We start from the raw sequence: 17,152 nt of genomic DNA, 5'->3' as shown, positions 1-17,152 counted from the left end.
TATTCGCTGTACACCAAATAGCAATCTGTGAAACATCATGCTGTAGAGCGTTGCAGTCGATAGAAGAGTGAATATTCATAAAAAGCTTGATGTCATCGGCAAACAACACAATTTGAGCGTTATCAACATATGACGGCAAGTCGTTGATGAATATCAAAAACAACAACGGGCCAAGAATGGAGCCTTGAGGGACACCAGATGTGGAAAAGAAGTGGTCGGAATGACTGTTATCTACACGAACCGAGTTCCGTCGAGATGACAAATAACTACGGAACCAGTTACATAGCTCTGGGCAACAACCATATGACGATAATTTGTGTAACAGCAATTCATGGTTTACTTTATCGAAGGCTTTAGACATGTCAAAAAGATACAATCAACTTGTCCTCTGTTTGTAACAACAGGGGCAGAGTAATTTAAAAAAGAGCAAAGATTTGTTTCAACCGAACGTCCCTTCAAAAAACCATGCTGACACTCTACAAACTTATGCCGAAAATAAAAAAGAATCCGGGAATACGTAACCCGTTCAAAAACTTTAGAAAATCCAGATAGCAAAGATATTGGGCGGTAGTTGCTTTTCACAGAGCTGTCACCTTTTTTCAAAACTGGTACAACAACCGCTTTTTTCCAAAGGGAGGGAAAAACACCAGAACTAAGAGAGAGGTTGAAGATGTGCAACAAAATAGGTATAAATAATTCGCTACATCCCTTAATAATAAATGATGGAATAGAGTCAGCTCCTATAGATAGCTTCGGTTTTAATTTTTTTATTGCTTCCGCAATTTCAACGGCATCTACTCTAATACCAGACAAGAAATCATGGCAGTTGGTTTTTATTTCTTGCGGCTGAGTGCTTTGCTGAAAGGTTGAATAACAACAGCTGAAGTAATGAGCAAAAATATTGGCAACTTCTGTAGGCGAAGATACATAGTTAGCGTTGTTATCTGTGCGCAGACAAAGACCTTGGTTAAAGTTGCGCGTGTGTTTCTTGGCATAGCGCCCAAAGGTTTTAGGGCGCCGGTTTAGGCTACACTCCACTTGTTCAAGGTGCAAGCGTTTGTCCCTAGCGTACAGCTTTTTAACTAGAGCCCTGTAAATGCTAAACTCAGTATAAAATAGAGACAAACCAGTACGTTTGAAGAGTCTATGAAAATGGTCTTTTTTACAAAGGTAGATTTTCAACTCTTTGGAGAACCATTCAGGGTGAATTGAAGGCTTGGAAATGCGCCGTGGTACAAATGCATCAATTGCGTTTTTAACTATGGACGAAAACGTCTCGGTCACCAGCTCAACATCATTTATGACAAGAAGTTCACTCCAGTCAAAGTTTTGGAAGTATTTGTACATGTTCAGGTAATCGCCTTTATGATAGCAGTACGTAGTGTAGGAATTTGAAACTGGCATCTTACGAGGAAGAAAGAGCCCAACTGTGAAAGGTGTCTGAAACAGATCCATTTGTACCATTGGACTCAAAGAAGGAGTTACATAGTCAACAGACACGTTAGATAAAACAAGGTCAAGGGTATTTCCAGCGATGTTCTCAGTTGTGTTCAGTTGATTCAACCCACAAAAGTTCATAAACTCCAACAAGCATGTGGCCTTATAGCGTGTTATCAGGTTGTTGCTCTTTACAAGACCAAGTGTCCAGTCTACTCCTGGAAGGTTGAAATCGCCATAAATCTGTACTCTATACTTGCTGAAATCTATATGAATCTTAAGTGCCTCCAGATGCTCAACGAAGACCATTTGATCAAAGAGTGGTGGGAAATAGTAGTTACCAACTAGATAGTTGAAACCGTCACGAGATTTTATTTCTAACCATACACACTCAGAATAGGATTCTAAGTCGATACGACGATGAGAACAAAGAGATGCCTCGGCAGCAATTAAAACACCACCACCAAGTTTTTGACCAGTGGTTTGATAATCTCGGTCCTTTCGATACACTTTGTAATTAGGTGTAAAATAGTTTGAGGTAGGTATCCCATCGCACAGCCATCTTTCTGTAATGCAGACAATATCAAGCTTAGTTGTTATCAAGTTAGACATAAACTCGTCGGCCTTTGTACGAAGGCCCCTCACGTTTTGGTAGAAAACGCTAAGCGTTGACGCCATTATCGGGTGCTACTGTTTCCACGTTATAAACACGCGTACTGTCAAGGCGGCCGAAAAACTGGTGGAAGATGCTACCCTCCGGCCAGACTTCGGGTTTGTTTAGCGCTGCGAAAACTGCCTCGTCACAAGCCAAGTGAAAAGAAGAGTATGAAGGAAATCTAGTTTTCATCTTTGAACAGACAGGTGTTCGTCCCTCCAGAAAAGGCTCTATCAGAACTTCGATATCATTCACAGACGTTTCTGGGTCTAGTCTAGACACAAATAGCGCCATATGGCGTACGGGCGGTGGCGCAGCATTTACCTTATCAGGTTTAGCGGTGCCCGACGAAGGTTTCACACGTCGCCGAGACTTGACAGGGACGAAACCGTCATCCACCGTATTCGCTGACTGTAGTCCATTCAAACCAAAGTTCCGCATTGGGAAATCACGTTCAACAGCACTCACTTCGTCTGGATGTGAAGTCGTTTGGCCAGGGTGCTTTTCTTGACGGAGGGTGGACGAGGGTTGATGTTGCACGTTCTGGGGCAGCCATGCTGACCGAGGAGGACTGTTGGGTACAGGTGTAGGCGTAGCTGGCGGCAGTCCAGTGACAGTAGCGTATAGCGGCCGCGATGAAGGAATTAGAGGGATTCTGTCCAAGACGTTCTTGCGGAGTTGCAGAACTTCAGAACGAAGACTTCTGTTCTCAGCGCGGAGGCACTGGAATTCCGCCTTCAGTATGTCCAGTTTGCCGCTCAAAGTTTCCAAGACACGCATGAAACTTGCAGGAAAAGGTAGGCTCTCTTGCGCAGAAGCCGACTCACCGTCCATGACGTTCAAGTTTTCGTTGTTGACGGACGTTGAAGCGCGAGCAGCTTTTGGCGACAAGCTGCAACGCCGAGTGCAGCCAGAGCACTTGAAAGTGCTTGTCCCGGTTTCCATATACGTGTTGTACTCCACGAGCCCCACGTTGAGGCACTTACAGCGGAATTTTCGGCTGCAGCCTGCCGAACACACAAGGAATTGCTGCTTCGAGTAGAAGCGTGCAGCACAAGAGCCGCACACGTCCTTCGGCAGAGCTCCGCTAGACACGTCATCCTTCGGCGGCATCATTCGCCAGAATGATGCCGCCGAAGTAGTTTTCCGGGTAGTATGGGCCGAAGTAGTATGGAGTAGTTTTCCGGCCACGCACGCGGCAATATTGCTTTCAGTTTGATCAAAAACCCTATTTATCAAATAATTTCAAACTCGATTGACTCAATAATGTTAACTCAAATAAGAGAAAAATAACCAGAGAATACTTATGTGGAGTTTGGTTACAAAAATTTTCAGTGAGAGTCTTGAGGGACACATAAAGGTACAGAGTGCGGCCTGGAGATCTATCATATTTAGTACGTCTTGAAAATTTCAAATTCAAAACGTACTTACGTCAAATTGGGTACGCACACATATATACTTGAGACTTCTTAAAAAAAAAACAAGGTTTCTCAAGAAGTTTTGTCTATTTTTGTGAGAGGTAAAATAATAAAACTAGAGCGAAAACGGTGGCCCGGCATTTTTTATGCCCCATAACTGATGCTTGTCGTCTGCACACTGGTTTGTGAGCTTGCTCACAGGGGGTGATTTTTCATATATTTCGTTTAAAGTAATGACTAGCGCGATTATCTTGCTCATTTTAGCCACTGCCTTTGGATTTTAGCGTTTTTACGTTCATCAAGTCACCTGAAAGCGAGTTCATAAAGCAGTACACAGACCACATAGGATATACGCTGCCTCCGATTTTGCTTTATTTTGAATATTTAACTACCTTAGAATTGAGGTATAGAAATATACATAAATATTCTCGCAAAACTACGTTCGCGTGCCCAATTTTAGGTATGTGCTATCGGGGAAACATGAAATGCGAACAGAGGAGCGCGTGGCTTGCGGTACAGGCTGCGCCACCTGGAAGTGAGCCTAGGGGCGAGGGTGCGTGGCCTACTCCGATGTGTTCACGCCCCTCGCTCAGCGCTCCCCAAGCTTCGGCAGCGCTCCTCTAAAGGGGTATCCACACGAAGGAGAAATCCGCCACTTTCCTCCGCGGATCGCGCATCACGTGAGACATACGTCATCCCTTTTTGACGCCTCGCGGCGCGTTCTCCTCCGTGGCGGAGGCGCGGAGGCTTTGTGCTGACAGCACAAAAGCTCCGCAAGTGCACGCGGCGAAGCCGGGGACGGAGTTTCCCGGGATGTTGACGTCATGACATCCGTCCGCGGAGTTCTCCTTCGTGTGGATACCCCTTTAGTAGGCTGCAAGCTATCACCGCTATCCTTGCTGGCTCAGCGCGTGCGTTGCGAAGAAGCTCGCCGCACGCGCCGAGCGAGCAAAGATAGCGGTGATAGCTTTCAACGCACTGAGCGGCGCACTGCCGAAGCTTGGGGAGCGCAGAGCGAAGGACGTGAACACATCGGAGTAGGCCACGCACCCTCGCCCCTAGGCTCACTTCCAGGTGGCGCAGCATGTACCGCGAGCTACGCGCTCCTCTGTTCGCATTTCCTGTTTCCCCGATAGTACTTTTGGCATTCACTTTGCAAGGTCTGCGAATTGTTTCGGTCCTTCCGCCGCACCCTGTATATTAAGGGTTTCACATTTTCGGTTCAGTTATTTTTCTTTAAGTAATAGGGTTTTTTTTGTTTTATTTATATAAAAATATGTCCCGGCTCTTTAGTGTATATCTGTATGTATCAAAGCTGTCTAGATAAAGTACTGCAACAGCTAAAGCTGGCCTATCAGTCAAACGCTGGTGTCACAACACAAGTGGTACTACGTTCGAAGCTCTTCATACATCACGAGCACATCAAACTTAGGTTGCAATTGACTCTCGTCACTTGCTCTGCAGAAAACGTTAAAACTCCCTCTATATTCAATGGTCGCACATTTCTGACAATCAACACATCGCTGAGGTAAGGCGAATAAACAATTGAAAAATAAAGTGCCTCTGTCTGCTCCAGCGTTCGCATGGCAGTCTTAAACCAATAAAATAGAAATGAAAAGGGCAAAAGCCAAAAAAAAAACGGATTTTGATTGAAGACACCATTTTCGTTAAAAAAAATAACAACTTAAAATAATCTAGCGTCATCACAGCCCAAAGAACGAGCCCAGTCGTTCAGCAGCGTTTATACTTTTTTCTCTTTTCTTCAATCTTGCTCGCGGTCTTTCTTCATTCTTCCTTTTTACTTCGTTCTTCAGATTTTCTCTTCACTCTTGTTTCCACCTCCGCTGTTCTCCGTCCTCTCCTCTTCACTTGCATCAAGTATTGTTAGGTTGAGTTTAATGCGGTTGTGACATTTGGGTTGATGTCTAGAAAATCACTGGCTGTGCCTTTTTGTTCCCCCCATCCCTATATGTTGGTACTATATCTCATGTCCTAACGTTGAATTGTACGACCATCATCTGAAAGGTGAACAAAATTGGTCACGCAGAGGAACTGTCATTTCACTCCCAAAAGTCTGCTGATTTCTAAGGTAGGTAGCAACACCATAAGTGGGCCATAAGATCACACGATAGCGACCCCCCCCCCCCCCCCCTCACAATTTTCGGTTAAAACAGAATTCAGAAATTCAATTCGGCATATGGTATTCAGTTTTTCTTTGGTTGAAAGCGCCTAACACCAAACCCTAAGGCATTACGCAATCAGAGGGCACCAAATTTGTAAAGGGTTCTCCTCAGTAACCCTTATGGTGAGGGGACACTAACCTTAGACCCATGATTGTTTTGGAATTTCTCTCATTAGTAATTGTCCTGATTTTAGTGGTGCACGCGGCTCTAATTTGTAAGAAGTTATTATAAACACGCAAGATAGTTTTACGTAGAAGTTCGTAAAAAAATTAATAAACATAAATATATTAAACCAAACTGACGAAAAGGCAAACAGCGCACAGTAAACGGGGACTAAAGGAAGTGCAAACAGGACAAGCGCTGACTCTCAACTGAAATTTAATCACATGAAAACAAAACAAAGAAAACAGCAACTCCGCCCATGCCGCATGATACATTCACCACGTGTCCAAAAAAACCCATCTCTTTACTACTCAAACCCAGTGACGTTTGGCTTACGCAGTTCGTACCACTACCGTATGGGAAAGCCTACGTAGGTCAGACGGGCCGATGTGTTAATCAAAGACTGCGGGACCATGACTTGTCGTTGCGATCAGTGGTGGGAGCTGTAGGGGGGCATCTGCCACTGCATTGTCATGAATGTGGGTGTGATCCTATCTTCAGTAAAACGGGTATCATTGGCTATGGAAGGGACAGAGTGAATCGAGAAATTTTAGAGGCGCATGCAATTATAAAAGCAGGCGCGAACTGCGTAAGCCAAACGTCACTGGGCTTGAGTACTAAAGAGATGTTTTTTTTGGACACGTGGTGAATGCATCATGCGACATGGGCGGAGTTGCTGTTTTCTTTGTTTTGTTTTCATGTGATTAAATTTCAGTTGAGAGTCAGCGCTTGTCCTGTTTGCACTTCCTTTAGTCCCCGGTTACCTTGCGATGTTTGCCTTTTCGTCAGTATGAACCAACTAACCCACATCGCCCCCCTTATTAAACCAAAGGCGCGTCCATTATACGGTGGCACACCTAGCCTGGGCAGTGCAACGATTCTCGGGGTTCAGATAATTAATTTCGGGGATTATTCTATGTCAGCTATAAAAATAAAAAAAAACTATTTTTTTTTCTTAAAAAATTTATTACTCCGTTTTCTCCAGGCCGTCAAAACATTACTCCGTCTTCTCCAGGCCGTCAAGGCGCTAGGTTTTATTTAGAAAAATAAAAGTAATCAAAGTTAGGTGTTCCTCTCAGGTCTCACATCGTCATTGGAGTAAAGTCGCGAGAGATATCGCGTGGTATTTCGTAGCACTCTGTGTTCGAAGTCGCCAGAGCCCCTTCCGCGATTGCCGAATTTTCAAGGTTAGGTTACACTCTTAGCCTCTACGATGGTCGCGGCGAGCCATCAAGACGGTTCGCATCGGAGACAACTGGTAGTCCGGCAGCAAAAAGATAAAGGTTTTGTTGATTTCCGTTAGATTGCTCTACGAAAACTTTTGCACTCCCTATAATGTGACACCGTGGTTTTCATGACGGCGACACGCTGCTGAAGACTGCGAAATAATGCGTTTTTGGTTTTAATGTTAAGCAACAAATTCGCCGTATTTCGGAGGATTGTGTGTGTTTTTTTTCTACTTACTTTCGCCAAGTTGATATCGAAATACAGGTCGTAAAATGGTTGAACGTTGAAATTCTTGTACTGCCCCAATACGTTGGTTTAATACAACGTCCGAGTCCTCAGTGTGGATGTACCAAAAGCTGAAATGAACTCTTCTTGACAAAAAGAACCGATCACCATTAAAACAGTGTCTAAGGAGCTAACTGTTCGAATTTTATCTCCATCTTATTCCCTGCCCTCAACAGTTAAATAAAACAATACTTGTACCAGGATTTCAAAGAACAAGCTTTCAGTAAATACTTACGAAACGCGTTCTTTCCTTATGTTTGGTTGTGTTGCCCGTTGTTTACACTTAGCCTAGCAACGCAAAATTAAAAAAAAAAAGGCCCGACTGCCGCTGACAAGCGACGGACGGGTCCTAGGTCTTACCGCTACTTGGAGTTCGACAGAGCGAGCAGTGAGCAAACAGGGCGTGTAGGAAGCCGTGGCTCTAGCCCTCGCTTGACTCGTCTCCCGGAGCGCAAACTTGGACGGAGTGCAAACAGTGAGCGTGGTTACCGCTTCGGAGTGGACCGAGCGGAAAGGAAGAGGTTTTGGACCCCGGCGGTGTTGCGACTCTCGACTTGGCTTAACTACTCAGAAAAGCCAAATCGAAGTCGATTGTTGGCAGGGTGGGAAACCTTGACGCACAGGGTTTGGTTGTAGCCTGTCTGTGAAAGTACGTCGGGGCTAAGGTCTAGCTAAGCGACGGGATCGTTCGCGGGATTTATGATTTTGCATGCTCTGAAGGCGCGTGGCTATTTCTTATATACAATAAAACGGATACGTCCGACGTTTTTTAGAAGGCTTAAAATATTGATCTCAAGTTAACAAAACAATTTCGGAATCCGGAATCTAAAGGGTAAAAGAGCCAAAACAGGGCTTGTAAATCAGTTTAAAAAAATAAACGCGTTTTTTTTTTCAGAAAGATATGTGGTTATTCGATTTTTGTAACTTTTATTTGGTGAATTATAACCGTAGTCATGTATAAGTACACTTGGTGTTCTTTTTACTTAGGCGTTAGGTTGTTTAAAAATGTATTCAAGCTACACAATTGCAGTTTGGGCAGGATAGTTGTACGGCCAGGGGAACGTACTATGGGGATCAATTGTAGTATGAAAGTCGGATACTGAACTAAAACTTGTTGAATAACTAACAGTATAGAAAAATATCTGTATCGTTGTAATAAAAAACTTTACGGAACGTCATCTAAGACCACTAAGCCAGTATTTGTTTAATATTTAAAGCGTGTTTCAAGTGCGGTAGTGCACTAAAGTTTCCACTCATTTAACGGGCTCAAGGTTGCCGGTGTGAAAAGAAGGATAATAAGCGCGCGGTTTAGTGATCGTCCATGATGACGTTAATCACGTTTATGATTAAAATATATATTTAATTACAAAGCTAAAAAGGTAATTAACAGATCCTAAATAATTCTGCAAATTATTGTAATGGTTAGGTCCATATATATATATATATATATATATATATATAGATATATATATATAGATATATAAAACCGAGAAGAAAAAAACCCTTAGTGAAAAACAGCAACAACGGACGATTTAATCTTCGACGCTTCGGCCGGAGTCCGGCCGAAATCTATCCTAGGCTGTGTAACTCACCTAAACAAACTCGATTAGAATAACTCGCGCGGCTTTTTTTAAACAAATCTGTAATCCCCCCCCCCAAAAAAAAAAAAAAAAAAAATCACTGTACAATAACAGCGTCGTTGGACAATTTAAAGTCTACAACGCAGAGTCCTTCGCAAAGTAGCGAAAACGTTTTTCATCGCAGACAGACACGCCATCGTCATGCATGTGATAACAGAGTCCCTCGCACCACAAGATGAGCCAACCATAATGTCACCATCAATGTTTAACTGCACTATCACGCTCGCGCTTTCTTGCTACAAGCTAAGGTTATATGGAGCTGATAGGTAGTTCGGCTTCGAATGTTCCTTTCAGCAAAAACAGTTGCAAATATCCTTATTTCAAAGAAATTTGAAGCAATTGCGAACAGAGTTTTATTTATTGCAGGGATTGGCAGCGATGACCATTTTTATGCTACGCCATGGACCACGTCTTGGTAATGACAGCTTGAACTTGACTATACAATAAAACGAAACAAAAATTGCGTCTCTAAGGGAAATTATATTACTACACTCAAAATGTCATGCTGTATAAAATTTCGTGCGTCTACGTTCCCGCAAAGTAGTTGAGACGGCCAATCGCTGCAAGGCGGAGACGCGTTCCACGCGGCGTAATCTTGTCGCCCATGTCGAGCACGCCCGGTGTCTCTCGGCAGAGTACGTGCTGCACTACGGCACCGAGGCCAGCGACTGGCTCCAGCTGCCACTCAACGCCACCAAGCAATCGTTTGTGCTGGACGGCCTCAAGTGTGGCACCCTGTACAGGCTCTACATGACCGCCTCCAACAGTCTCGGCACGGGAGAGCCGGGAGCCGAGGTCTCTGTCCGAACCAAGGGAGCAGGTACGACATTTTTTTTTTTTTTTTTATTATTTACAGCGGCAGCTGTCATACGGGCACAATTCGAGGAAGGGGAGGAGAAGAGAGTGCGCAGGGACGTCAGAATACCAAGCTCTCGTTGGAGTGATTAGTGGTTAGGCGCAAACCTAGCTGCCTTTTTTCTGTTATCGCTCTTAAAATATGTTCGAACGCAAAACGACGGCGTCTGGCGTTCCTGTTCGAAAACGATAAAGGAGTCAGTAGAGCCAATGGCAGCTAGTTTTTCGTCTACCCACTAATCGTTCCAACCATAGCTTCCTACATACTGACAAAGACTGGCAGATCGCCACGAAAAGCGGCCGCCGAAATGGAAAAGGTAGAGCGGCAGACAACGAATGAGAGGAGAGCCACGTGACTGGCGCCCTGCTGTGGCAAGACGCCGAAACACACTTCCCCAGAGCAAACAAGTGTGTTTCGGGTCCTCGCCGATGCAAAGCTCTGCGCTGATGTCCAGGTTTCCCAATAAATGACTCTTTGATGCTCTGTGGTACCAGACCCTCGCGCTCCAAATCTGCGACCGGGCACTCTACGGCTCCGTCGTCGAACTGCCAGGCATTGTGAGTTTAGAAGAGGCTATGTTCCAGACCAAAGTTCGGTGTTCTGACGCCTCGCGCACTCTCGTCTTATCTCTCTCAATTTATAACCGTTTAGTCACCCACATTATCAGAAAGAAAATGGCGTTTCTTAATAAAATCACGTTTCTTGCCCCCCGAATTTTGTTACTGTTATTACTATTCAAGCGAATACTGTCAATCGGAACTTTCTTATTGACTGCGCACCGCTAACAAGAGGCTCGGGGCCAGTCACGCTTTCCGTTTCTAAAGTTGTCTGTGAATATAGTGTTCCTTTCTGGCGAAATCCGGCGGCGTCCGTACGCCAAAAACCTACGTGATTGCGAGGAGCGCGCCGCCCCATTTCCGCCACCCTACCGCTCTCTTCTCATCGCCGTCGGCCCTCGCACAACCACGTGATCTACGGTAAGACGCGCTATTGCTCCTTCTCTCTCGCTTCTTCCCTTCCTTATCGCAGCCCACACAGCGGTAACTCCGAAACCGCGGCCACCGCCGCTCCGGGGTCAACAAGAAGCAATATCCAAAATCACGTTCCATGGAAGCATTTCAACTAAGAAACACTCCTCGGTGCCATTTTCTCGCCATGAACTGCATATTCTGGAGCGCATTTAATGACCGCTTTCCGAAGAAGCATATATGTCCTAAAGAGCCTCTCTTATGACTATTATACTAAGCATCAAGCTATTTAAGGAAATATCATAAAGTACAATGACTAAAGCAAAACCTTCTATATGGCGGTTCCACGTGACGCCTTTTCACTTCCTGCAAGTCACGTTCCACCTTGTTTATGGACGGCATCCGCAGCTTTTTCCATTAGTTTGATTGCGAATGTTTATTTATAAATGTAGTTTCTGGTGTTCGTAATCGCACAAGCATTGGAAGCGGCTCGGTCGACCACAGAAATCAGTAAACACAACCGATGACGCAATATCGCTCCACAAATTAATGACTACTTCGCTTTTTTCTTTTTTTGGTGCCGCCCGGAAGCGTCTGCGGGCGCCATTTTTCATCCATTATACTGATTTCTTCATCGTCGGTTTATCTTATATCAGGAGAAGGACCAGCAGCAAAGAAAAATCGAGTACCAGCTGCTGCTACCTTATGTCCTCGACATCTCAGGCTGGCTCAGTCCGATTTGGAAGGGAATGAGACTGAACTCTTTGGAAACCACCGCCTCCGCACATAGGAAGAGATAGAGCGAAAGTTAATGAAAGTTGTGCCCTCTGGGAGTACGGATTAGGAGTTTGACACGTGAAACCTTCCTGTAGCAGAACTTACGGCTACGCAACAGCCACCGCAGTCAATCGCAGTATACATTGTGTGGTCGTTTGCAATGTCAGTTACGCGTGTTCCTTTATTTTCAGAAGGGTTCGGAATGGTACCTCCTACACCGCGTAAAGATATATGTAAACTATATAAACAGCGTTTTTTTTTTTCTGCAAACATTCTGCCAACGTTTTACAAACGTCAGCCGCAAATTACAATAATCAATAGCAACCCAAAGACACCAAAGCTAAAGTCAGCCCTATCCTGGTGCTTGTAAAACTACTTGACTTAGATCAAGCTGTCCGACGTCCTCTCATAGGGGGCGCCCCATTAAATGTGAACTGCTGGTATTCCTCTGTTTTCTCCAGCTCCGATCTCTCCGACGACTGACAAGTTCATCACGACCAACTCGACCACGGCCACGCTGCACCTGAACGCCTGGTCAACCGGCGGCTGTCCGGTGACCCGTTTCGCCATCCAGTACCGGCTCAAGTTTCACCCGGCCTGGCTGTCCCTGGCGGACTCGGTGAACCCGCGGCGACGCCAGTACCAGCTCACCGACTTGGTGCCCAGCCGACAGTACCAGGTGAACGTGATCGCTCACAGCGAGGCCGGGGCGACGCAGGCCGACTTCGAATTCCAGACGCCGGCGCTGTCGGCGGCAGGTTAGTCCACGCTCCTCTAGTTAAAATTTGATGGGCCAGGTTGGCCCTGTAAACAGATACTTGAATATAGACACTGAGAAGGTGAGAATGGCAGAGAGGAGGGGAAGGGGGCTTCAGATATCCCGCCTCCAGTTTCATCTTTCTTCCTTCGGCGACGCTTCGAAGTCTCGTGATCATCCAACGTAAGCACAGAAATTAATAAAAAAAAAAAAAAAAAACCTAAATTACGTGCTTATCGATTCAAATAATGGAAGCCACGCAAGATAAAGGAATATATTAAAGTGACCTTAAAAAGATTTGAACCCAAAACATTGCAATCTCTGTACTGAAAGACGTTGCTCCAGAACTCTGCCACAGCCACGTTCTTCGTAATCTCGGCGAACATCGCAGCTGATTTTTGAGGCGGTTAATGGATATATATAATCGTTTTTAGCAAAACCATAAAATTTTGCGTTTTTTTTTCTTTATTTTGTTAATCAAAGGTGAATGTTTATTCATATGTCCAGGCTTCTCATCTTTTCAATGCAAGTAGAATCGGAATTTAGTGATCGGAAAGAGGACGCATTTCAGGCGCGTCATTTGGCGGTCGCTTGAGCACGCGGCTCGAACGATCAAAAACGCTAATGTGATCCTTTGAACTCTTTATTAGAATAACGTGATTACGCTAAAGGTATCGTTTTAACGCTGTGCTAAATATCTCAACTGTAATCGCATCCAACGGCGCTCAGCTTTAGGTTCTACTTTTGCTTGCTTGCAGTGGCCACGTTGATTCCGACGGCCATCCAGGACCAAGCGCCTTTGCCACTTCACAAAAACATGGCAGTGGTAGCGCCCGTCGCGGTGTCGGCAATCCTGGTCGTGTTGGCCCTCCTGGTGGTCTACATCTGCCTCAAGAGGCAGAACTCGGATCACGGCAGCCAGAACTCTGATGGTACGCTGAGCCTCGGTGCAAACAGCCCTAGTTGAAATCCTAGGCCCGCAAATATAAATAGTACATGCTACCGCTCAGGCAACTTTAAATCGCGCAACCAAAGTAGTCACTATAGAGAACTTAAGAAACGTAGAGTATGGCGAGTCTCAATTATCTTACCATCGCAAGGCAGCAGGTGAGATTGTGGCATAAGCCGATAAGAACGCGGAAGAGGCAGTCACAACACAAGAAGTGTTAGCACAAAAATCCATCCTCTGCCTCTTTAAGCTGCCAATGACTGTATTTTGTATCCCACTAAATAGCCACCGGATGGCACTTGAGAGGTCACCCTTGATCTAAGAGTACACGACTCACCATATTGCTGGAAATGCTTAATTTGGATCGTATCAATCTTCACACACTCGATATGACACATACTAGAAAATACGTTATTGAAGTCGTTAGCTGAGTTTAAGACGTGTGTCATGTCCCCATTCTTTCCGTCGTCTCCGGTTTTAACGATGTGCAACATAAACCAGCTCGCCTGTTTACCAGCTTTATCCTCGACCGTTAGTCAAGTTTGAAGTTCAGCACGGGTATAGAAAAGGGACAAGAAAATGAGTAATAAATGAGAACGCAAGTGTTCCGTTTCCGGAGCTCCTTTTTCTTTGTTCTTTTTTTCTATAGAATATTAATGGGTTATTGTGATCTTCTTGCCATGCACATGAAGTGGTTATTCTATTGCGCCGGGCAACACCTAAGATCATTAATGAGTATACGTTTCAAAATTGTTTTACCCTGTTTTCCTTTAATCGCTTTAATGTTAATAGTAGCGAAACCGAGAAATGCGGGGGGGGGGGGGGGGGGGAGGGGGGGGTATTGGTTCGGCTAGGGCTCCCGGTACAAATGCCAAAGCACACTGTGGTGCAAATAAAATTGTGCTTGTAGCTTTTTCCGTGGTCCACCTTGAGGGGGAAGGGGGGGGGGGGGGGAAAGGGGAGAGGACGACGGTTGGACGTACTATTATGAAACGTTGAAAATTAGTTCCTGCTCAGCGTTGAACGACAGTAAACAGTGTTCTTGTACGCTGTCAGTCGTTCACAGAGTGGTATTAAAAACGAAAACACACGTTATAAACACGCAATCGTGGGTGACGCAGCGTCAGCGGTCAAGATATTTAGCATGTTAACCGATTCTCTGCCATATCATGTGTTTGAACAAAATCTAATTTAAAAGAAACTTTTATTGTTGTGACACACTAAAATATACGTGAAGCAAAATCAGTTATTTTCATCAGCGCGCTCGTTATAGAAGGCAGTTATTTATAAAAAAAAGTGCGTTTTTTGGCTCGTGTATTATTTCGACCTTTGCCACGTCCTTTGCCACGTGGTGTCATGGTTTCACATGACACAGTGTGCCTGACGTCATTTAACATGGTTACATGACCTGACCTCACGTGGCATGGTTTTGTGACCTGACAGACGGGACTTTCGTGAACTAATTTTGTCGAAAAGATCTGAGGAGGAGGCTAAGAATTTTGTTTTTATATAAATATTTTTAATTCAATGAGAACGCGTAAACACAGTCTAAAACTCTATTGCTCTTACCTGCACAGGTACGCACCCTCGGAAACTGTACCTTGAGGATGCCGTGATCATGTCCGAGTTCGATCAGAAGCAAGCCACTGGCAAGGACACCCTTCCTCGCTCGAGCTGCTGCCATTCTCCGACCGGAAAGTCAGTTCCAGGGTGCCCGAAACCCGAGAGTGAGTGTTCACATCTCTTGTATGCGGGACCAGAACTAAGGCTAAACGCAACGAACTGAAGCGAGTAAACAATTATAGAAAGTGCAACACAATAACGAGTTACACGCTTAAAACGCGAAACCCTTCCAGGGGCGTGGCGAAAGCAAAACGGAAGTTCGCCGTTCAAAATGGCGACGCCCTTCTAGAAACGATATGTACGCCAGCGCGCTGTTTATAAACGAGCCCGCTTTTGCCCGCAGAAGGTTTAGGTATTATGCGGGCTCAGAAACCAGGTTCGCGTGAGGTGGGGCCTCTGCACATGCGGTTTGACGAGAAAAGTTTCACGGTAGCGGAGTGACCTCACAGCAGATAGTTTATTGGCTGCGTTGGGATGAGTCTAAAGGCTGTTTCACTTGCTAGGATTCTTAACCGAAATCGGTGCGATTTCCAGTAAATGTGCGATTAAAATCGCAGTCGCACTGTCGCAGCGGCTCTGCGACTGGTTTCACCAAGTTGGTATTTTGTCGCAGAGTCTTTGAGATCACTTCATCGTCAACCAGCCGTTCATTAGCCACCTTTCATCCGCGATAGTTGCGTATTCGAAAATAAATTCAGACACCTTAAAACTTTTGGTTTAATGCTTAATTATTAAAAATTTCTAGTTACATATTGTATTCGTATAACATTTGTGTTTATTAAGACGTTTTTGTTGTATTTATTTTAGGCAAAATCAAACGCGTCGCGTCCGTGTCCGAACAACCGGTCGCGCCGACAGATATCGCGCGGTTGTTGGAGCATGTGAGGCCAAACATTGAGATCCGAGCTCGCTGCGTCGGCTGTTGCACCGAACTTTTCCGCAACAGTCGCTGCATGTGAAACGGGCTTAAATCGCTTTCTGTACCATTGAATTATTTGCGTTTTGCGCCCTTCCATTTTTTCTAGTGGTTCCTGGAGCGGCTTTCCAGCATGCGCCATCGCTTTCTTCTGTTACATATCTGACGCTGCGCGTACAACCGCAGCCCAGTGACTTGGTGTTTTTCGCTTGTTTTTTTTTAATTACTATGAATGTGTAAGGTACTAAATTATGTTGCGCTCTCTCTTACCACTTGTGGTGACGACAGATTGGTCAAGAGGAAGGCCTTACACGGACCGGTATCCGGCCTCGGAAACGCCGTACGCCGTTCGGCCATTCGGAACGAGGAGATCGACGGCTGACGAGTTCTCATCGCAAGCGCCGCCACTTTCGACATCCTTGGTGCGGAAGCCCTGCCAAATATCTGTCTCCTTATCTGAGATGGCAGACGTACCCTACTAAAAGAAATGGTGATATGAATGTGTTCAATAAAGATAAGAACATATAAGATGGTATCACAGGGAGCACAGTTCTTTGGGCCAAATCGGTGTTTTTGCCTGGGAATTTTGGGCTTAATAAAGACCGAAGAAACCAAGGTAAAGCCACGCTTGATATTTTTAGACCATAGTCTGGGTATCTTAACCCTATTTCGCCAAACAAGTGTTAATGTTAGGATTCACTGCTGGTCCTTCGGTCTATACGATGCACCTTTGATTCAAATCTGACACTTTGTCAATTATGTGGAGTCAGGAAAAAAAGCCATAGAAACGCCTAAGAGACGTACCCTGGCACCCAGCCTCGCCAATTCTCTGCCTATTTAGGAGTTCTTTGGGCGTGCTACCTAGGATACGAACTTATATACCATTTATATCATTTGTATAAGTTCTCATAAGTTCTTGGAACAAGCGAATTAATACTTTTTTCCCTATAGGACAGTTGTTTTAGGGCGCCATTCATGTGTGTTGTTTTTCTTTTATCCTCTGTTTTAGTTTTAATGCTATCGGGTGCATTTTTCTTGCATCTACGCAGCGGATCAAACCATCACAACATCACAACTCCTAGGGGGGGGGGGGGGGGGGGGGGGGTTGTTAATCTGAGCCTGCAAGAAGCAGGCCAATGAGGTGCAGTTCTTAAAGCAAACATAAGCATAATTATATTCCTATATCCCCGCCTTTTGTTCAACGTTCACAAGCGTGGCATTGCGTTGAATTGTGACGAGGGGATCATCAAACGTGGTGCTGCAAAATTTGTACTATTAATCGCTCTTAGCGCTTCCTAC

General features: G+C 45.0%; 1 protein-coding gene across 1 annotated transcript in view; it reads left to right on the top strand.

The window, feature by feature from the left end:
* Window positions 1-16,335, top strand: part of LOC8043631 (Down syndrome cell adhesion molecule-like protein Dscam2) — a 183,498-nt gene extending 167,163 nt beyond the window's left edge. Inside the window, exons 20-24 of the mRNA XM_040501709.2 lie at window positions 9,642-9,827; window positions 12,070-12,366; window positions 13,124-13,297; window positions 14,892-15,041; window positions 16,142-16,335. Coding sequence (XP_040357643.2) covers window positions 9,642-9,827; window positions 12,070-12,366; window positions 13,124-13,297; window positions 14,892-15,041; window positions 16,142-16,335 — 1,001 coding nt within the window. The remainder of the gene's footprint in view (window positions 1-9,641; window positions 9,828-12,069; window positions 12,367-13,123; window positions 13,298-14,891; window positions 15,042-16,141) is intronic.
* Window positions 16,336-17,152: the final 817 nt, after the last annotated feature.

Source organism: Ixodes scapularis, unplaced genomic scaffold (assembly GCF_016920785.2).
Source record: "Ixodes scapularis isolate PalLabHiFi unplaced genomic scaffold, ASM1692078v2 PGA_scaffold7__128_contigs__length_106722199, whole genome shotgun sequence".
Lineage (NCBI taxonomy): Eukaryota > Metazoa > Arthropoda > Arachnida > Ixodida > Ixodidae > Ixodes > Ixodes scapularis.
Note: the sequence above shows the minus strand (reverse complement) of the source record. Positions and strands in the feature narration are given on the sequence as shown.